The sequence below is a fragment of the Mastigoproctus giganteus genome, chromosome 11 (assembly GCF_048544385.1).
Source record: "Mastigoproctus giganteus isolate SK-2022 chromosome 11, ASM4854438v1, whole genome shotgun sequence".
In the NCBI taxonomy this organism is placed as follows: domain Eukaryota; kingdom Metazoa; phylum Arthropoda; class Arachnida; order Uropygi; family Thelyphonidae; genus Mastigoproctus; species Mastigoproctus giganteus.
In genome coordinates this window covers 54,225,746-54,249,170 of record NC_143585.1, presented here as the reverse complement: position 1 = coordinate 54,249,170, position 23,425 = coordinate 54,225,746, and the positions used below count along the sequence as shown (strand labels likewise).

The 23,425-nt window shown below is 41.8% G+C and overlaps 1 protein-coding gene across 1 annotated transcript in view; it reads left to right on the top strand.

Annotated features, from left to right (window-relative positions):
* rg (A kinase anchor protein rugose) overlaps window positions 1–23,425 on the top strand; it is a 1,582,765-nt gene that overhangs the window by 878,917 nt on the left and 680,423 nt on the right. The window contains exon 38 of the mRNA XM_090384432.1: window positions 16,666–16,818. Within this exon, the coding sequence (XP_090240558.1) occupies window positions 16,666–16,818 (153 nt within the window). The remainder of the gene's footprint in view (window positions 1–16,665; window positions 16,819–23,425) is intronic.

Genomic DNA, 23,425 nt, shown 5'->3' with positions numbered 1-23,425 from the left:
TTCATTTACTGCTACAGTCTCACTATCGTTAGCCTGCAGCATCTTCACTGCTGAATTATATGCTATCAAGTTAGCATTTGGTAAAATTATTGAGCTATCCATCTCACCTGCCATAATTTACAAAAGATTCCCTCAGTGCTGTCTGCCATAAGGAAGAATTTCTCATGTTCCCATCCAGTCTTGAACATTCATTCCCAGTTAATCTCCTGCAACATGTCCAATCAGTTTTTGCTGGATACCTGGTCTTTTGGCATTCCAGGAAATGAAAGTGCTGACGTTTCCACTAAACTTCTTCAACCCTCTCTCTCACAACATCCTCAGGTTCCTTACAGCAACTATAAGCACATCATTCGCAAAGCATGCTACAACAACTGGTCACAGATCTGGAAAAGTAACACCAACAATAAACTTTACCAGATAAAACAAGATGCAAAGCTGTGGCCCTCTAGCTTCCGACTAATAGAAGAGAGGAAGTGGTATTGGCACGACTCAAAATTGGACACACTCATCGTACACATCTCTTCCTGCTGTTGGGAGAAAATGCACCTCAGTGTTCATCCTGTCAGACGCAATTTACGGTCCGTCATTTTCTGCTTGATTGTCCCTTACATTCAACCATCCGCTCTAACACTTTCAAATCTCTCTCCACATTGAACATCTCTTATGATTTATCGCACTTCATAGGAAATGAAGCAAACATACAAGAACTTCTGATGTTCCTAAAATATATTGACCTGTACAGCAGCATATAATTTAATATCTATAACTATATGTTGCCTGTGAATAAACAGGAACAGACACAATTTGGCCTCAGTAGCCGTTGTGTCGTTAATCTGTATACCAACAACAACCAGTAGACAGACAGGTTGCAAGTAAAAGCCAGTTTTGTTAGTAGCCTCAACATTCTGTGTCACTATTTTGCAATGGAACAATGATTGAATATCAGATTTGCTTTAAACTGAGAAAATCTCTAACAGTAATGTATGAAATGTTAAAACTGTTTATGGTGATGAAATAATAAGTCATATCAGTGTGTTTGAATGGTATAAGCGGCTCAAAAATGGATATGAGGATGTTTGTGATGACAAAAGAAGTGGGCATCTGTCAGCCTCTCAAAATGAGGTTAGAGTTGCAACAGTGCAGAAAATTGTGACAAGAGATTGTTGTTTGACCATCAGAATGGTGGCTGACGAGATGATTTGTAAAATTCTACACGAAGATTTAAGGAAAGCAAGGTTCATGCAACAATTGTGCCACACAGCCTCATGGATGAGCAGAAGTAACGAATAATGTGATTGTGCAAAGACTTTGTCTAGACTTGTCAAAGCTATCATAATTTCCTCAACTGTATTATCACTGGAAATGACTGGTGAGTGTTTCATTACAAGCCAGAGACAGTGTCAGAGCATGCAGTGGACTTCAAGACTCAAAATGTTTTGTTTACAGAAGTCCAAGATCAAGACTAAGCTGATCATGTTTTTTACAAATAGGGTGTGATTCACAAGGAATTTGCCCTGAAGGGAAGAGAATCAGTGCTGCATTCTACTTGCAAGTGCTTCAAAGGCTATGGAAGTGCATTTGATGGGTGAGGCCGCAATTTTGAGAGAAAGGCAGCTGGTTTTTGTTGCATAACGATGCCCCTGCCCATTCCACACCTGTTGTAAAGACATTTCTGATGAAACATGGCATTGTACAGATTAACCATCCACCCTACTGTTCCAATCTACTATACTAGCAGACTTCTTCCTTTTTCCCAAGGTGAAAACTGGCCTCAAAGGAAAGAGATTTTAGGATGTTGATGAGACATAAAGAAAAATTTAACTACCAAACTTAGCCATCTCTCTGGATGCCTTTTCTGACTCTTTTCAGAAACTTTTAAAACATATGATAAGTGCATTGAATGTGGTTGTGATTACTTTGAATAAAAATAAAGCCATTTTTGAGTTCCTTCACTTTGTGTTCTTTTTATTACACCAGTCTGGAAATTTATTGCCACACTTCATATGTGGTCTCATTTTTCAGTCCTACTTTTGACCAGTTCCACGTTCAGTTTTCCAATTCCCACTTCTTTTGATTTGTTACTAGATAGAATCCCAGTTAATCAGTTGCCTCAACTACTACTCATCTCACTTTCACTAACTATTTGCTGTATGATTCCTGTCGCCGATACTTGTGCATATGCCACTGTGATATTTATTGCCATAGAATTCCTCTTTTTGAACTTCTTTGACTTCAAATGCCTCTTCTCCATACTGCATATGGGTAGCAGTAACCCAAGAGAAACGTACCAACTGTGTGGTACTACACTCAGGGAGGTGGAGAATGAAAAAGACCTGGGGGTAATTGTGCAGTCAGATATGAAGTTCTCTGAGCAATGCAGATGGGCTGCCAGAGCAGCTCATGGAGTTTGTCAATGATATATAGGAATTTTGCTAGCAGAGACAAGGAGGTGATTATCCCTTTGTATAAGGCAACGGTCATGCCACACTTTGAATACTACATATAGGTCTGGAGGCCTCATTTTAGGAAGGATGTAGAGTTGTTAGAACGAGTACAGAGAAGGGCAACAAGATTGGTGAGAGGAACAAAGGAGTGTGCTTACAAAAAAGGCTTAATTTCTGCAAGTTGCAGCATCTGGAGACAAGGCACCTGCGAGGTAATCTGATCGAGGTGTATAAGGCCTTGAATGGTTTCAGCAGGCTCAGTGCCGACAGGATACTACCGCTTGCTCAAATTAAGAACCTGAGGAGGCATAGATTCAAATTGAGGAAAGACAGTTGTAGAATAGATGTGTGGAAGTTTGCCTTTAGCCAGTGGGTAGTTGATTGCTGGAACAGACATCATTAATAAATTTAACGCCGAACTAGAGAAACATTTGGAGTGACCGGATGGGTGAAATGGGAAGGTTTTTTTTTTTTTTTTTTTGGCTGATTTTGTATAAGCTTGCTTTCTTGCATCATATGTCTCAACTAATGCTCATTCTGTCGAATTTATCTGTTGCCTCCATTTTCCCAACTCCAGTAATCACTTGGATCTCTTTGACTTTGTTTTTTTGAAACTTGGCCTTCTCCAGCCGTTCTTCATTCTTTTAGTGAACAATTCTCAAAATACTGAAAAAAAAGTCTCATTGTTTTGACCCATCTGGTCAAAATACTGAGATTTTTCAATACATATGCTAAGGCTGTTGAAGACGAGAATGTAGCATCACAATTACTTGTATCCAGATCTCTAGTTTCATTTTCTACCTACATGAAACATTTATAAAAATTGTAAAACAGTTATTAATCAATCCAAATTCAATTTTGAACAGGCTAGTGGTAGCAAAGATTAACACATTTTTCTAAGAGTAACAAACCTTGTTCTTGTTAAAGTGATAGTCAGTCATTCTGGTCTCTTGCCAAAGCTATTGGCCAAAACTATCATCCATACTGTCACATCTTTTACAGCATTATGGTTCTATTGAATCTTTAGCTAAAGATAAAGGTGAACTTATTAGCATCCTACTTTTCTTCTAACTCATTTTACAATCTTGGTAAGCTCCCTTCCTACCATACTCAATATACTCCACTCAAAGCCCTCAATACTGTTATAACAGAAGGATGTTGGAAATGACATGAAAGTTCCAGGTACTGATGTCATTTCTCCATTTGTTCTGTAAACTTGTGCTGCTGCTGAGCTTCATGCTGTTCTGTGTTGCCTGACATTTTTCCTTCTACTATCTCATAAATTTCTCATATCTGGCAAGTTCTTAAAAATGGTGACAGATCCCTCAGTCCAATCATCATCTATTGCACTTAACTCTACTCTTTCCAAAGTAATGGAAACATCTATCACAGGTAAACTCTGATTACTATATATTGAAACCTTCTATCTATTAAAATTGTCTATCTCACCGTCAGTGCAAATTCTCTCAGTCTTGATCCACTGGTGATATATTGGCTTATGGTACTCATCTTTTGGAAAATATGATAGAAAATTTTAGAGAAACTCAAGTAGTTGCTCTTAAGTTTCACCTTATTGTTGACCTAAGGCTTTTGATCATGTTTGGAAAAAAAAAAAAAAAGGTCTTTAAAAAACCTTCCATCTTATGGACTACTAACTTTTTTTTTTTTTTTTTTTGTAATTGGGTATCCAGTTTTCTCTCACTGAGAGCAATGGTAACCAGCCCTAATGTCTTCACCAATCCCCAAGTTCCAGTTCTTTTTCCCCACCCTTTTCTTCTTATATGCTAGTGGCCTTCTTCTACTGACCAGAAATTCTATCTATAGTTTTGTTGATAGTAGCACACCACGTTTTGAGAAACCTCACCCTTCACAATCAGCCTCAAGTACTTGAATATCCACAATCGATTCCTTAAATACTAATCTCTAGGTAATACTCCAATGGAGTGAAGAAAATTTAGTTAACTTCAATGTCTCCAAAACTCAGAACTACCTTACTTCTTGGGGGGAAAAATGCTGTAAAAATTGCTCCTATACACGTGTTTTGTAATGTTTAAATTTCAAACAAGATCACGTCTCTTTTAGGGATTACTCTGACTTCTAATATCTCTTGACATAAGCAAATCACAAATATTGCTCCTTGGCATCAAAAAAAAAAAAAAAAAAAAAAAAAAAACTGGGTTCTCTTTTTTGCTCTCAGTTTTGCTGCTCTTCTACACAATTATTCACTCTCTACAAATTGCAAATCTGGTGTACTAGGAATATTGTTCCTTGATCTTGGGTGGCTTCTCTGAAACTTTCTGAATTTCATAGACTGTTCAAAAGTGGGCAATCAGGTTAATTAATGACTGTCTTGTATGAAGTCTCTCCACTATGTCTCATATGTTGTTTCTGCTGCATGTCTTTTCTATGATACTTCCTTGGGTACAATTATTCTAATTGGCATCTATAATTTCCTCAATCTCTTCTGAACCAATTTGGACACATGCCACAGCCAGTCATCATCCATTCACTGCCAGCTCCAAACCCATAGAACCAAATTTTTCTCTCGATCTTTTATCCCTTCTGCTTCTGTTTTACTACAGAAATTCAAATATAATGTCAACAGATATTTTGATTACCGTAGGTTGTAGTACTATTTGTGTTTGGTAGTTTTCATTAAAAAAAAAAAAAAAAAAAGTAAAAGGAATACTTGTGGATGATAAAGATGAAATACCTGTATTTGAAAGATCTCTTTATGTTATGCATCTTCCTAATAGTGGATATATTCCCATTTTGCCCTCAGAAAAACCCAGATCTGCCATGCCATGGACTCATTGAGGTATCAAAAGTGTGGTCCATGTTGACCTAATTTCTCCCCTGCCCCCACAAGTGTTCAACTCCATTGAGCTCTAGTGAATCTGAAGACCTGCATCAGTTTAAATTCACTCTCATATTCCTGAACTAGTTCTGTACAATTCTCTCCTTCTGACATATTATTCTATTGGAAAAACCCATTTGTGTACACCTTGGCACAGCAGACACATTCTCTGTGACATTGTGGAGAGGTGTGCCTGTTTCAAAACAGTTTGCAAATGACTGTGATATTGAGCTGATGCTCCAATGGTATGAAGGGAGCCGATGTGCACACTTCTTACCAGTGGAGAAGGGAAATGGTGGCAAAAACGACTGGATGTGTCCATCCCATCCAGTCGTTTTTGCCTTACCATACTCCTCCCAACAATGTGAATCTGAATTCATAAGCCCAGGCAATGTTTCCCAATCATCCACTGTCCATTGTTGGTGTGCCTGAGCTTACTGTAACCATTATCCTTTTTTTTTTTTTTTTTTTTTTTTATGACAGAAATGGAACCTCATTCAGTCATCAGCCACAATACCACATCTGTGACAAGATGTGAGGAGTTATGCATTCTGCAAAGCCCCTCTGTTACCACTAGTGTAGTGGGTTACTTGACTAGCTAGCCTTTCTGTTACTTTGCAAAAGTCTGTTCAACCTGTGGCAATGTTTTTCCAGAGGTTGACAAGACTGACCACAAGATTGTCATTGGTTGAATATTATTTAGTTATTTATTTTATTATTCAATCCTGCATAAATCCCAGTATGTTACAGTTTCTGAGATTTTGTTGTTGTGTTCTGACTACCATGCTACATTCAGTCATTTAATTTCATGCCTACTTATCTATCTACCTGCTTTTTTACTGCATTTTATGGACATGTGATATTGTTAGTAAAGGTATGCTCTATTTCGCTGAAAAGAGTTGGTGTACTCAATAAAGCCACTCATCGTAGAATAGCTACCAACTCGCAGAGCTTAGTATGATGAATCCATCTTTTTGCCTCCATTTTACACCTTCTCCATTGAACAACCTGTGATACAGGCAGACAACATTGGGGAGAAACCCCCGGACAAATCGCAGGGCACCTTGTTAGACCCGACACTACCGCCGGGCACAGCCCTGGAACAGTCCCTTGCCCTGCGAATGGCACTAGAGAGCTTATTCAAGGAACAAACAAACAGGGTTTCAGCGGTCCTTAGGGCAGAGATAGTCTCCATTGGATGAAGATGGAGACGATATTAGTCCAGACGCAACTTGAAAAGGAGATTGCCCAAGCCAAGCTAGAGGTCCTCCAAATCAGTGGAATGAACCAAATGCCACAGCGCGTTCCCACATACTCACAGGCGCTGAGGAACAACATAAATATCACAAGTGTGAATACAGACACAGGATGCCCCAAAACGGGGCAGAAGAAAACCCCGCTAACCAGACCCCACCTGGTAGTTTTGAAACCAGCAGCACCGGAAACACATAAGTCCAGTGAAGCAGTTAAACAGACCGTCATGGACAATCTGAAGGACGACTTTAAACACACAAAAATAAGATCCATCAGGAAAACGAGAAATGTTGCCGTGATCATTCAAACTGAAACGGAACAAGACATACAGGGGATACTAAAAAACTCCAAAATATCCTTGCTGGGGCTGCTTGCCGAACCACCTAGGGAAAAAGGGCCCTGCATAATGATACATGACCTAGATAATGATATCACCACTGAAGAATTAGTCCAAGAAATCTACAGGAAAAATCTCAATGAATTGCAATGGGACGGAACGCCAGAGCAGCACATCACACAGGTTCAAGACCAGGGCCAGGACTGGGGATGCTGTCAACTGGGTCCTGGAGCTGTCCACAGTTGCCTGGAAATCCATAAAGCAACAGAAAATGGTATATGTAAATTGGGGCAGTCACCGCTACAGGGAGTATGTGGCTGTCCTCAAATGCTTCAGATGTTGTCGTTTTGGCCACACGACACACCTGCAGGCAAACTCACTCTACATGTGGCCACTGTGCCAAAGATGGCCACGAATATAAAGACTATCCAAACAAAGCTGAAGAACCAGTCTGCATCAACTGCAAGTCCCTGAAGCTGCCACATGACCACTCTATAAGGGATAGCACCTGCCCAAGATACAATAAAGCAAGGAGTACACAACAGCTACGGATAAATTATGGGGAGTAATCCAAAACAATACAATCACTTCGGGATAAAAATTGCACAACATAATGCACAGCATTCTAAGGCAGTTGCTGCTCAGCTAGTTAAGAAATCTAATGAAAAAAACCTGGACGTGCTCATACTCCAGAAGCCGCATACACATAATAAAGTTCAAGATTGTCCAAGTGGAAGGAGACACTCCTTGGGCGGCTGTCGTGGTTTGTAACCCAGACCTCACGGTTACAAGAATAACCGACCCTTGCGCAAACTGGGCAGTATGTGCCCACATTGCCTCATCACTGGGGGAATTTAACGTCTCTTCGGTATACGCCAGACCGGGAGAGGACATTCTCCCCATCACAATGTATCTGCAAACCCTACAGCGCCAGTTTCCGAGTGCCAAAATTATTATTGGAATGGATGCAAATTGCAGGTCCCCAGCCTGGCATAGTGAGATGCCAGATAGGAGAGGTACACACAATGGACAGCGACTGGAGGAGTGCATAGCAAGCAGTAACTTTACTATCCTGAACCTACCAAATCAGCTTCCCACATTTTCACGTACAATGTGGGAAGCAAACATTGATCTTACCCTTGCAAGCCGCACAATAGCAGGACACCTCACCCCCTGGGAGGTACAGGAACATTGGACCACATCTGATCATAGGGTTATAACCCTCAGTCTGCACCGAACCCTAATTCCAAGACAGATAGTCAGATTTCTCTCGCCAAAGTATGCCATTCCCAAAGCTGACTGGGATCTCTTCCAACGGACGCTGATGATGGGAGCAGAAAACATCCGTACTGAAGGCCAAAACTTAAATGACCTCCTGCAGCAGGTGACAAAATTAATCACAGACGCAGCGGACATAGCCATAAAAAAGAAACACCCAGCCCCCAGAGCTGTTCCCTGGTGGTCACCAGAACTAACTGACCTCAGACACAGAGCAAACAGAGCCCGAAAAGCATTCCAACGAGCACGCAGAACCTGGCCACAGGCGGAGGTGGACGAGCTTTGGCAGAGGTATCGCGAGGCAAGAAATAACTACATGGCCAAGATTAAGCAGAAGAAAAAAAGAAACATGGGAAACTCTGGTCACTGCAAATGGCAATGCTGACCCATGGGGAATTGTTTATAGAGTTGTCACTAACAAGTTCTGAAGAGGGGAAGTGGTTACAGCCACCGAAACTGCACCGGGAAGTTATACCAGAACCTGGAAATCATCAGTTGACAACATATTAGACCACATCTTCCTACCTCAGACTGAACCCCAGACTGAGGAACAGAGAAAACTCTATGAAGAAAACTCCTCTTATTGTACCACAGCAATTGAGCCCCCCCTTTACAATCATGGAGCTGAGCATAGCAGCAGCAAACATTAAAAACAGGAAAGCCCCTGGTGACGACACGATTGAACCAGAGATGCTCAAAAAGGCAGTAGAGAAGATACCAGACATCATTCTGAATCGCTTCAATCGCTGTCTTTCAGAAGGCTATTACCCTAATAAGTGGAAAACAGCAAGAATAAGACTTATACTTAAGAATCCAACCAAACCTCAGGATAAGCCAACATCGTACAGACACATAGCTTTGCTTTCTACCTTGAGCAAACTTTTTGAGCGGCTTCTATACCATAGATTAGAGACTCACTTCCAGGAAGCGAACATGATGTCGAACCAGTTCGGCTTCAGAAGAGGACACTCAGCGGCAGACGTGTTGGAAAACATAATTGAGGCAGCAAAAAACTGCGACATGAAGTATTTTCTCCTCATATCAATAGACTTTGCTGGCGCTTTTGATTCTCTCTGGTGGCCCGGAATCCTAGCCAGACTTCGGTGCGCCCAAATTCCAGGCAACCTGTTCCTGCTGCCTTAGATCATACTTGGATGACAGAAGGATTACAGTGACTGCTCCCTTTGCCACTCTCTCCAGGCATGTCCACAGAGGCTGCCCCCAGGGATCAGTTCTGGGGCCACTTCTGTGGACTCTTGTGCTGGATGAGTTCCTCAATATGGAAATCCCTAATATAAGAACGCAGGCATACGCCGATGATCTTATACTGATGCTGCAGGCTAATAGCAGGACACAGCTGGAGACCCATGGAAATCAGGCCATTTCTGTTCTCCAAGGATGGGCAAATGAGAATCTACTGAACATCTCACCAGAAAAAACACATTCAATACTCCTCAAGTATTGAATGTGTTGAATCAGGTATTGAATTCTATTCTCCTTGATCCCAGGAGGCCTCCCCAGATCAATATAAATGGAACAACCATTAAACTCCAAACAGAAGTCAAATATCTTGGCGTTATCCTCGATAGACACCTCAACTTCACACTGCATCTTAGTTACCTCAGAGTAAAATTCAGGAAATATTCCGGCCTATTTGATAGAGTTTCACGCAGAGACTGGAGTCTGAAGAAGAGGGTGCTCGGCATCCTCTACAAGGCATTCTTCATCCCGGCACTGGCTTATGCAGCGGGAGCTTGGTACGCTAAGGCAAGCACTGCTGTTAACAGAAGGAAATTGGAAACCATCCATCGAATAATTCTCCTCACAACAACCAGAGCATGCTGCACGGTGAGCACCCACGCTCTCCAGGTCCTTATTATTATTATTATTATTATTATTAGCCACATGGTACAAGGAAGCCTGAGGCTTATGCTGCACCAGCCAAAAAAAAAAAAAAAATTCCCGAGTTACCCTGAGAGAGAGAGAGAGAGAGAGAGAGAGAGAGAAGTAGAAAGGAATCACCAAGAAAGAGAAGAATGATGATATCCAGCTCAGGACCCTGGGTTTGCCAAGCCCATACTCACCAGATGTGAGCCCCTGGGGTTACTTTGCGGGATGTCTCCCTCTGGACTTGGAGATTGTCGGCCGTGGGCTGCTGCACCAACACACCAAAGGAAGGGTAATCACATATTTGGGATACACTACGGACCCAACTCTGACTAGACCACATGAAAAAAGACGTCTTACAGACCACATGAGAACAGTGTAGCAGAATTGGTGGAATGACTCCACTAAAGGCCGCATAACTAGAAGCTTCATACCAGACATTGGACGTATTTACCCTATTTCCCCGACCTTGTACTCTCCTGGACTTCATACCACTTACCTGCTGACAGGGCATGGCTCCTTCAGGAAGAAGCTTCATGATTTTGGAATCTCGGACATAGTGCAGTGTAGATGCGGACAAGAAAAAACTTGGGAGCACCTGCTCTATGAATGTAATATATATGAAGACCTCCGTGGCCTGCTGTTTACCAAACTGCGCTCCATCCTTAGAAATCAGGAGGACATAGTGCTGCAGGAAGAAGAAAACTATAAGGCTTTCACGCTTTTCGCTCAAAATCTCTTCGCGAGGCAAAGAGCACTTCCACAACCCTGAAACAAACTTCAGACTTTGGACCACCGATGGACAGAAAGAACACAACTGGCCACTGACGACCAGCTGTGTGACTACAGGACTTGAACACAAGTGGTGGGGACAATCTACAGCAACTGAAAGACAACTGAGTCCTAACTGGATGCGACCAAACACTGGGACCTAGATGTAGTTGGCCTGTCACATGCAGGTGACCCACCCTGGCCTCTGCCGAGACTAAGTCCATCACCTGGAGGGTCAAAGTGAACGACTTAGATTGCAGCCTTGCTGCCAACTGGCGACCCAGATCCGACACCTTTCCTGGCCTGCTTTATCTCCTTTTCCCGGCGGGGGGACACCCCTGTCTCCTCCTCTCCCTGCAAAACCCACTTCTCCTCTGGTGTGGCATGGGCATGCCCACTGAAAATTTGGGGGCCACCTTCTCTATCAGTCCCTTTCTTTTTTTTCTACCCTCCAGCCTTCCTTCTCCCCACCCAAATCTGTCTACCTTCACAGCGCACTACCCCACATGTCAAAATTGTAACTACACCAAAATTGCTTGCCCGACCTTTTTCGGCCAAAAATAAAATTCATCCAACGTACAATCCATTCTCGCTCTTAAGGCAAATCTCTATGACCAAACAAAGCACCAATAGCGATTAAAGCAATGTCTTTTTTTTTTTTTTTTTATAGGTCCTAGCCATTGAAATTTGAGGAAAGTAGGTGGCAGGACCTTCCAGAGTACTGATTCCTTACTGGTAACACCTGGCTAGCCTCCACGTGGCGCGGTATGGGCAACGTTGGGTCCCATCAGGGGCCTGATGGCCAATAAGCCAGATGAACAATGAGCACAACAGACTACACTATACACGATCCACACACTTTAAATCTCTGGCTTGACAGGATACTGTCACTCGATACAGAGAACACCGCAGAGATGGGAGAAATCCCAGGAGCCACAAGACCCTCAACATAAATAAATAAATAAATTTTCTGTTTATACTCCGGGACGACCAAACGGTCAGAGGGTTACAGAGAACATACCAAATACCTTCTCCATTCTCTCTGAGATTATCAAAAAATTAGCAGAAATAGCACCAGACAAATTGATAGCACTATATAATAACTGTATGACAGAAGGTATATTCCCAAAAATATGGAAAAAGCAGTGTTAAGATTAATTCTCAAAAACCCTGAAAAACCCCCTACTGATCCCAAATCATATAGACCAATAGCCCTACTCCCTGTACTAGGGAAAATATATGAAACACTAATATACAGCAGATTAGCTCAATATTACACAGAAGCAGGTTTACATTCCAACAATCAGTATGGTTTTAAGCAGTGCAACTCTACTGAGGATGCCATGCACCATCTACTGACAACAGTTAAAAACTCAGAGGAGAAATATATGCTGGCAATCTCCATTGACTTTGCTGGGGCATTAGACTCACTCTGGTGGCCTAGTGTCCTTAGGAGACTCCGCCAGGCAAATGCCCCACAAAAACTCTATAAGATAATAAACAGCTACCTTATAGACAGAAGTGTCTCAGTTCAATCGGTCTCTAGGCTGAACCTCTCATATGATTTAACTCATATACTGGGAAATGAAGTAAACATAGAACTTGTAATCTATTTAAAATGTATTGGCCTATACAGGAGTATTAAATTTAACATCTACAGCAGTATATTTCGACTAAATAAACTATGAGCAGACACAATTTGGCCTCAGTAGCCCTTGTGTTGTTAAGCCAAATAACAACAACAACATACTTCTCCAACGAAAATAAATCCAAGACTGACAAAAGTAAGCCCTCAGTACCTCTTAAGCCGCCTGATGGTCCCACCAAGCCAAAATAATGGCTAAATTCCTACAATGGAATTGTCGTGGATTCCGGCGATATACTGATGACATCAAGGCCCTCCTGCAAAAGCATGAGCCAGTTTGCTTTTGCTTGCAGGAGACTTATCTAAAAGCAAATAATGATCCCACCATGCATAACATCACAATTTTTCGAAAGGATAGAATTGCGGATGGTCCTGCTGATGGAGGAGTGGCTATCCTTGTGGGCAACCAGACCCCAGTTCAGCCCTTGCTAGTTACAACCAGCATAGAGGCTGTTGCAATTCGCCTTTCAGTGGGATTTTTATTAACTGTGTGCTCTATTTATTTGCCACCTGGGACTGACATCTCTCAGGAAGACCTTGATGATCTTGTAACGCAGCTGCCTCCCCCCTTTCTTACTTCTCGGGGATTTTAACGGACATAACACCCTGTGGGGTAGTGCTAACATCAATGGAAAGGGACGAGTCATAGAGCATATGCCAAATGACAATGACCTTTCCCTTCTAAATATTGGAACAAATACCTTCTTCCACATGCCTACCCATACTCTTTCTGCCATTGATCTCTCTATCTGCTCCCCTGCTCTACTCCCTTCACTCACTTGGGAACTGGAGGAGAAACCATACGGAAGTGATCACTTCCCTGTGATAACCTCGTTACACAGTGGGAGACCATGTCTTCCCTTCAGGTTACCAGGGTGGAAGATTGATCAGGCTGACTGGACTGCCTTTCAACATCAGGCAAATTTTGACCTCAGTACGGTCAGTCAGGAGCCGATCAATGATGCAGTAGCGTACATCACAGAAATTATCGTCCAAGCAGCTGCGAATGCTGTTCCAAAAACATCTACCCAGTTTCCACCATTTCCCAAACCTTGGTGGAATTCACAATGCACAGCAGCAAAAAAGGCTCAAAACAAAGCGTGGGGGATATTCTGCCGATATCCTACCACTTTTAATCTAATAGCCTTCAAGCGTGCACGAGCCAAAGCACGCTACATTCACCATCGGAGTCAAAAGGAATCATGGATCCGTTTTACATCATCTATTAACCAGGCTACCAATTCTAAGGTAGTCTGGGATAAAATCCGGAAAATGAAGGGAAAATATACATCCCACCCACCCTTCTTCAATCCTAGATTATAATGGATGCGCTATTGCAGATTCAACTGCAATAGCCAATTCTCTTGGGGACACTTTCTCTAACATCTCTGCAACATTTTCGTATTCCCCAGAGTTCCTGGTCCTGAAACATAAAATTGAAAAACAGGTACTTAATTTTAAGTCCAAGGGCCTCTATCCCTACAACGGGGCATTCACTATAGAGGAACTGAACTCACTCTTTCCAATGCAAGTGCTGTTGGACCAGATGGCATCCATTATGAAATGATTAAGCATCTTTCACCAAAATCTATGGATTATCTGCTCCTTCTATATAACATAATCTTTATTGAAGGGCAGTTTCCGGATTCCCGGCACAAGGCAATCGTTCTTGCCTTTGCTAAGCCAGGAAAGGATCCAAAAGTCACTACTAATTACCGTCCTATTGCTCTGACTAGCTGTATGAGCAAAATTCTGGAGAGAATGGTTACTTTTCGTTTAATTTGGTATTTGGAATCAAATGACCTTCTCTCCAACATCCAGTGCGGCTTCCGAAGGAACCGGTCCACTTTGGACCATCTAATTAGACTGGAAACATCCATCCGGGATGCTTTCCTAAAACGCGAACACTTGGTGTCAGCGTTCTTTGATATGGAGAAAGCGTATGACACAACTTGGAGATTTGGCATCTTAAAAGATTTACATAGCCTAGGCCTTAGAGGACATCTCCCCTTTTTTATTCAAAACTTTTTAGCCAATCGATCTTTCCAAGTTCGTGTAATATCCTCACTCTCTCGTTCCTTCAGCCAAGAGGAGGGAGTACCACAAGGATCAGTATTAAGTGTCAAGCTTTTCGCCATCAAAATAAATTCCATCACAGAACAACTTCCTCCAACTGTAAACAGTGCCCTCTATGTTGATGACTTTAGCATATTTTGTCAGTCATGCAACATGAGGGTTATTGAAAGACAACTGCAGAAAGCCATTGATTGTCTCAATTCCTGGGCACTTGCTAATGGCTTCAGGTGCTCGCCGGAGAAGACCGTTTCCGTACACTTTTGTCGTAAGCGTAATCTTCATCCTGAACCTGAATTAAGGCTCGGACAAAATACTATTCCAATAGCAGTGGACACAAAATTCTTGGGACTCATATTTGATAAAAAACTGACCTTTCTGGATCACATCCGTCAACTCCGCACAAAGTGCACTCGAGGGCTTAATATTCTCCGCTCGCTCTTCTCTACATCTTGGGGAGCAGATTGATGCACCCTTCTACGGCTTTACCGTGCACTTGTGCGATCCAAATTAGATTATGGGTCCCAGGTATATTCCTCAGCGAGAGACAGTGGCCTTCGATGGCTGGACCCTGTCCATCATCAGGCCCTCCGTATCTCTACTGGAGCATATCGCACATCTCCTGTCCAGAGCTTATACGTCGAAGCAAACGAACCACCGTTATCGCTTCAACGTAAGCAGTTGTCTTTAAAGTACGCTTTAAAACTGAAATCCCTGCCAGACCATCCTACGTGGCCATCCGTTTTTGAGCCACGATGGGAAAATTTGTACAACACCCGTAAGACTGCCAACCAACCTTTTGGTATTCGTCTCCAAGAGCTACTCAAAGAACTTAATATCAAGGTAGACAAGGTTGCCCAAACACCAAAGCAACCCCTTCCACCCTGGCATGCTCATGTCCCGGCATGTGACTTGTCCCTTAGAAATTGGGGAAAGTCGGACACTCCATCATCGGTCTACCTGCAGCTTTATTCAGCACACCGAGCTGAACATTCTGACTTCGCGCCAGTTTACACAGATGGTTCGAAATCGGAATCATATGTGGGATCTGCTGCTGTCTTTACAGACAGCACTACATCGGAGCAGATTCCCTCTGAGTGCAGCATATTTACTGCAGAACTGCACGCTATAGAGTTAGCCTTGGATCACAGATCACCTCGCTGGTGCCTAGTCTCCAGACACTGTAATTTGCAAAACTTAAGCCTTTCTTCGTTAGCCTTGGATTACATTAGTGAATGCCAATACCAACGGTTCATTTTATATTCTGACTCTCTCAGCGTGTTACAGGCTTTAATATCTGTGAGGTATAATCCTCATCCAGCTCTGTCTAGTATCCAGCAGAAGATTCACTTTCTCCATGAACGTGAATATGATATCCGCTTCTGCTGGATCCCGAGCCACATTGGGATTAGGGGAAATGATTTGGCTGACACCGCAGCCAAATCAGGAATTCCCAATAATAATCGCTGCCTGTCAGTCCCTTATACAGACTACAGGCGAATAATACACGAAAAGATACACTCCCAATGGCAGGATTCGTGGAATAGACAGACTGCGAATAAATTATATCTTATAAAGCCTTTAATTGAACCGTGGCAGTCTAGTCTGCGCAGGAGTCGTAAGGAGGAAGTTGTTCTCGCTCGGACCCGCATAGGACATAGTCATTTGACACATTCGTTTTTGCTGAGGGCTGATGACCCTCCTATGTGTGAGTCCTGTGGCACAATTTTATCTATTAGACACATTTTAGTTGACTGTCCAGATTTTAGCAATATCCGTTTTACCGCTTTTAACCATCTGACTGAGCCGTATACACTCTGTCAGATTTTATCTGACAATGACAATGTGTCTGCTGTTTTTAGCTATTTTAAATCAATAAAGGTTTTTACTTGTATTTAAAATTTATTTGTTGATGTTATTTCTTTATTGATTTATCTTTTTTACATTTTATACCGTTGTTATTTTATATCTTGACATGGTGACCTTAATAATTAGGTCAGTGAAATTAAAATTTTTAGATATCACCTAGTTTTGGCTCATTATAGCCTTAGTTGCTAATGCACCAATAAAACCTAACAAAAAACAACAACAATTAGAATTTTATATATATTTTTTACAGGTGCTCCAGAAGATGCTATTCTTCAAGCAAGAGAAGAATTTCATCAGCATTTAGCAGCTACAAGACGGCAACAACAACATCATTTGCAGAGTAGCGATTTGCTAGATGATAGTGACATATGGGATGACAAAGATTTAGACAATGAACTTGCAGGTCAGAAAGGAGTATAGTAGCTTACGTATGTAAGATATGCATTTGTTGATAAATGTAATTCATGTTATTGTTTTTAAATCGAATGCTGGAGTTTAATTTTTTCACATTTCCTTGTGGGAATACACGTTGACCTGTTTTTAAAGTGGGATTCTATAGTGTGAGAGATTGTGATATCTTTCTGCAGTAGAAGTCCCTACAAAGAAATGTTCTTTATGGTTGCTTTGTACAGAGCAACTATATAGTATGTATTTCTGTTTCCAAATGTTATTATATTGTGAGTAGTTTAGTCCTGCATTAAGATATTTTGGATTATCTTTGGTTTTTACAACTTACTTTGTCAGTGTGAAAACTGGGAACATATCCAAAGCTAGCAAATTTTTATATTATATTGTTAAAATATCTATATATTTATTTTTAAATCTTGGAAAATGTAAGAAAACCAATATACCCAGGGCTACCCAGATGCCATACCCGCACCGCCAAGTATGGCGGTGCGGGTATGGCATCTGGGTAGCCCTAGCGTCCCACTCCCGTGCACTTTTCTTGCTTAACGGGTAGTGGGCATCACTTTGGGCCCTGTGGTGGATGGGGAGCCCGACTGCCAAGACAAAACAAAAAACTCATGAATCCTTATAAATATATTCCTTCTAGGGATGCAACCGGGTCCCTATCTGAAAATTTGGCCATTGTCCCCAATAATCTCACTTCTGCTAAGAGACAGAAACACTGAGATTATATTTGGTCCCGTACCTTGCTACTTGATTATTCATTCCACCAGTGAGAAGGCCTTAGGAAAAATGTCACTCACCCTTCTTTCTATAGAAGGGTTTAGAAGGGTTGGCAGGTTCTCCTAAATCTGTGAAACGACTGTGATAAGGCGACCTACTTGTACAGACCTGAAATGACAGACATTCAGAGCAGCTGCTCCAAGTGACATCTATGGGGGGAAATACCAATCATTGTTACTCTCCACAAGACACTGAACTCATCCCATGGTGTCATTGCAGAATGGGATCTTATGGATGTGACAGAAGAAGAAATTTGTTCTGATTTAAAATCATAAGGAGTGATAGCTGTGAAACGAATAACCATGCATGGGGATGGGAAAATCGTTCCAACAAAAAACATCATCCTGACATTTAATTCACCAATGTTTCCTAACGAAATCAAAGCTGGCTATATTAACTGTCCAGTGCATCCATACATACCAAATCCTTTACGGTGCTTAAAGTGCCAGAAATAAGGACACTTGCAAATGGCCTGTAGTGGAGCGCTTGATGTACTGGAAAGGATCATGAAACTACAGCATGTTCAGTCACAAAACTAATGTGGCTGGACATGCCTAAATTAAATGACAAGGCCTAAATTAAAATGACGAGAAGAAAAATAAATTCAAAGACTTAAGGCAGAGCTGGATGTGTAATATCAGGAGGTGAGAAAAACAGTGAGACCTATGAATACAAATAAACCTACCTACCCTCAGAAGGTAGCAGGGAGACGTTCCATTGGAACTCAAACTGAAATGACCATTCCACCAAAAGAGTCATTCACTCCCACCACTTTCTACCTTTAAGTTCAAGAAAACCCGAACAGAAGGACCAATCAGCTGCCACTCCTATATCGGTACCTCCTAATGCTACACCAGTACCGAAAGAAGTTACTGGCGAAAATAACAAGAAGCCTGAAATACCCGATGACCCAATCTTGGAACTCTTTGCGGGCAGAGGAAATGAACACGGGACAGTATCCATACTCCCCCCCCCCCAAAAAAAGAGATAAATCCAAGATGAATGACAAAACTAAGCCCTCAACACCTTGGAAGCCGCCTGATAGACCCACCAAGCCAAAATAATGCCTAAATTCCTACAATGGAATTGTCGTGAATTCCAACAAAATACTGTTGACATCAAAGCCCTCTTGCAAAAGCATGAGCCAGTCTGCATTTGCTTGAAGGAGACTTACCTAAAGGCAAATGATGGGCGTTGTACAAACTTTCCCATTGTGGCTCTAAAACGAGTGGCCCCACCATGCGTAACATCACAATTTTTCATAAGGATAGAATTGCAGATGGTCCTGCTCATGGAGGAGTGGGTATGCTTATGGGTAACCACAATCTAGTTCAGCCTTTGCTACTTACAATCTGCATAGAGGCTGTTGCAATTCGCCTTACAGTGGATTTTATATTAACCATCTGCTCCATTTATTTGCCACCTTGGACTGACTTCCCCCAGAAAGACCTTGATGATTTTGTAATGCAGCTTCCTCCCCCTTTCTTACTTCTTGGGAATTTTCATGGACATAACACCCTGTGGGGCTCTGCTAGTATTAATGGAAGGGACGAGTCATAGAGCATATGATCAATAACAATGACCTTTCCCTTCTAAATGTGAGAACTAACACCTTCCACATGCCTACTCATGTTTTCTGCCATTGATCTTTCCGTTTCCTCCCCTTCTCTACTCCCTTCACTCACTTGGGAAGTGGAGGAGAACCCATATGGAGGTGACCACTTCCCTGTGATAACTTGCTTACATGATGAGAGACTGTCTTCTTTTTAGGTTATCGCTGTGGAAGATTGATCAGACTGACTTGAATGCCTTCCAATATCTGGCAGAGTTCGGCATCACTGCAGTCAGTTTGGAGCCCATCAACGATGCAGGCAAGTACATCACAGAAAATATCATCCAAACAGCTACGAATACCTTTCCAAAAACATCTACCTGGTTTCCACCTTTTCTGAAACCTTGGTACGAAAAAATTTTGCTCTGCACAGCAACAAAAAAAGGCTCAAAACAAAGTCTGGGATACATTCCGATGATATCCTACCACGGCCAATCTATTAGCTTTTAAACGTGCACGAGCCAAAGCACGCTACATTTGCCGTCAGAGTTGAAAGGAATCATGGATCAGTTTTACTTCATCTATTATCCAGTCTACCAACACTAAGATGGTCTGGGATAAAATCTGGAAAATGAAGGGAAATATGTTCAAGGTTTAGGCTTAAATGGATGACAGATAAACTAATGACACATACGGCAGAGAAGAACAATGCAGGGGAAACATATAAATTAATTGGTGACATGGAAGCCTATGATAGATATAAGCTGGACTGTAACCAAGTCGCAAAGGAGATTAGGCAGGCAAAGGCAGATTATGAAAAATTCTTGGCAAAGGATGCAAAGAAAAACAGAAAAGAATTCTTTACCTATGTAAACTCTAGAAGGAAAGGGATGAATAAGATTGGTCCACTGGATATTGATGGTTCAACTGTTGATGATCCTGCTCAGGTGGCTAACAAACTAAACGAGTATTTTTAATCTGCATTCACACATGAGGAGTTATTCAGGAAGAGGAATGCCAGAGGTGAAGTAAACTCTGGCAGTGAGCTAGATGATTTTGTAATAACTGAGAGGAAAGTGGAGGAGAAATTGTTGAGGATAAGCATAAAAAAGGCACCCGTGGTGGATGGGATCTATCCAGTTATATTAAAGGAGGCAGCAAAGGAAGTAAGCAAACCCTTAGCCATAATTATGAGAGCTTCTTTGGACTCAGGGGAGGTACCCATAGACTGGAGATGTGCAAATGTGACCCCAATTCACAAAGGGGGATCAAATGCTGACAAAAGTAATTATAGACCTGTGAGTTTAACTTCTGTTCCAGGAAAATTAATGGAGGCACTGGTTAAAGAAGCGCTGCAGGATCGTCTAGACAAGACTTCAGTTATAGCTCGGACACAGCATGGTTTTGTTAAGGGAAAGTCTTGCCTGACCAATTTGATTGGATACTATGATACAGTCACAAAACAACTGGATGCAGGGAACAACTTTGATATTATATATTTGGATCTTAGAAAGGCTTTTGATACTGTAGCACATGGCAGACTGCTGCACAAATTGGAGTAGTGTGGCATTGGAGGAAAATTGCTGCTATGGATAGAGGGATGGTTAAGGGGGAGAAGACAGAGTGGTAATCAATGGACACTGCTCATCGTGGTGTAATGTTATTAGTGGAGTCCCTCAGGGTTCAGTTTTGGGTCCATTGTTGTTTTCTGTATTTATAAATGATATTGATGATGGTATATCAAGCTTAATGTCCAAGTTTGCAGAAGATACAAAGGTTGGCACGATTGTTAACGACACTACTGACAGTATGCTGCTGCAACAGGATCTGGAAAGGTTGAGCAGATGGGCTGAGAGGTGACAAATGAAGTTTAACATTGACAAATGTAAAGTACTACATATGGGAAGCAGTAACCCCAGAGTAACGTATCAACTCTGTGGTACTGCGCTGATAGTGGTAGAGAATGAAAAGGACCTGGGGTTAATTGTGCAAGCAGATAGTAAGTATTCTGAGCAGTGCAGACAGGCTGCAAGAGTAGCTCAATAGTGTCTTGTCAATGATATACATGATATACAGGAATTTTTCTAGCAGGGATAAGGAGGTGATTATTCCCTTGTATAAGGCAATGGTCAAGCCACACCTTCAGTACTGTATACAGGTCCGAAGGCCTCATTTCAAGAAGGATATAGAGCTGCTGGAACGAGAAGGATACAGAGAAGGGCAACAAGATTAGTGAATGGAATAAAAGCTTAAGTTTTGCAAATTACAGTGTCTGGAGACTAGGCACCAGCGAGGTGATCTGAAAGAGGTGTATAAGCCTTGAATGGTTTGAGCATGCTCAATGCTGATGGGATTCTCAGAATAATCAACTGAGAGGGCATAAATTCGAATTGAGGAAAGACAGATGTAGGTATTTCGAATGAACAGAGGGGTGAAATGGCAGTGTGTTTTTTTTTTTTTTTGGCTGATGCTGCATAAGCTTGCTTTCTTGCATCATATGCCTCTACTAATGCTAATGCTGTTGAGCCGTCGACCTGTCCAGCTGAGCCTTAATTTTATTTACGCTATCAACTTCCACAACAAGGGATGGAAGTCGGTTCCACCAACCAACTACCCGATGGCTAAAGGCAAAATTCTGCACATCTATCCTACATCTGCCTTTACTCAATTTGAATTTATGCCCTCTCAGGTGATTATTTTAAGCAAGAGGAAGAGTCCCATCAGCATTGAGCATGCTCAAACCATTCAAGGCTTTATATACCTCTATCAGATCACCTCTCCGGTGCCTAGTCTCCAGACACTGTAATTTGCAAAACTTAAGCCTTTCTTCGTAAGAGCAACCCTTTGTTCCATTCATTAACCTTGTTGCCTTTCTCTGTACTCATTCCAGCAGCTCTACATCCTTCTTGAAATGAGGCCTCCAGACCTGTATACAGTACTCAAGGTGTGGCCTGACCATTGCCTTATACAAGGGAATAATCACCTCCTTATCCCTGCTAGAAAAATTCCTGTATATCATTGACAAGACACCATGAGCTACTCTTGCAGCCTGTCTGCACTCCTCAGAAAACTTCATATCTGCCTGCACAATTACCCCCAGGTCCTTTTCATTCTCTACCACTGTCAGTGTAGTACCAACGAGTTGATACGTTGCTCTGGGGTTACTGTTTCCCATATGTAGTACTTTACATTTGTCAATGTTAAACTTCATTTGCCACCTCTCAGCCCATGTGCTCAATCTTTCCAGATCCTATTGCAGCAGCATACTGTCAGTAGTATTCTTAACAATCCTGCCAACCTTTGTATCTTCTGCAAACTTGGACATTAAGCTTGATATACCATCATCAATATCATTTATAAATACAGAAAACAACAATGGGCCCAAAACTGAACTCTATGGGACACCACTCATAACATTAGTCCACAATGCGCAGTGTCCATTGATTACCACTCTCTGTCTTCTCCCCCTCAACCATCTCTTTATCCATAGCAGCAATTTGCCTCCAATGCCACACTGCTCCAATTTGTGCAGCAGTCTTCCATGTATAACAGCATCAAAAGCCTTTCTAAGATCCAAATATATAATATCAAATTTATTCCCTGCGTCCAGTTCTTTTGTGACTATGCAAGAACTAAAAAGAACTCTCTCCCTTTCTAAGGCAAGTGTTGTTGGACCAGATGGCATCCATTAAAAAATTATGAAACTCCTTTCATCAAAATCTATTGATCACCTGCTTCTTTTCTATAACAAAATCTTTATTGAAGAGCAGTTTCCGGATTCCTGGTGCATGGCAATCATCCTTGCTTTTGTGAAGCCAGGAAAGGATCCTAAAATCACTACTAATTATCGTCCTATTGCTCTGACTAGTTTTCTGTGCAAAATCCTGGAGAGAATGGTTAATTTTCATTTAATATGGTATTTAGAATCAAACAGCCTTCTCTCCAACATCCAGTGCGTGTTCTGAAGGAACTGGTCCACTCTGAACCATCCTATTAGACTGCAATCATCCATCTGGGATGTTTTCCTAAAACGTGAATTTCTTCTGTCTGTATTTTTTGACATGGAGAAAGCATATGGCACAACTTTGAGATTTGGCATCTTGAAAGATTTGCATGACCTCAGTCGTAGTGGCCATCTCCCTGTTTTTATTAAAAACTTTCTAGCCAGGTGGTCCTTCAAAGTTTATGTAGGACCCTCACTCCATTTTGCCAAGAGGAGGGAGTACTGCAAGGATCAGTATTAAGTGTCACGCTTTTCGCCATCAAA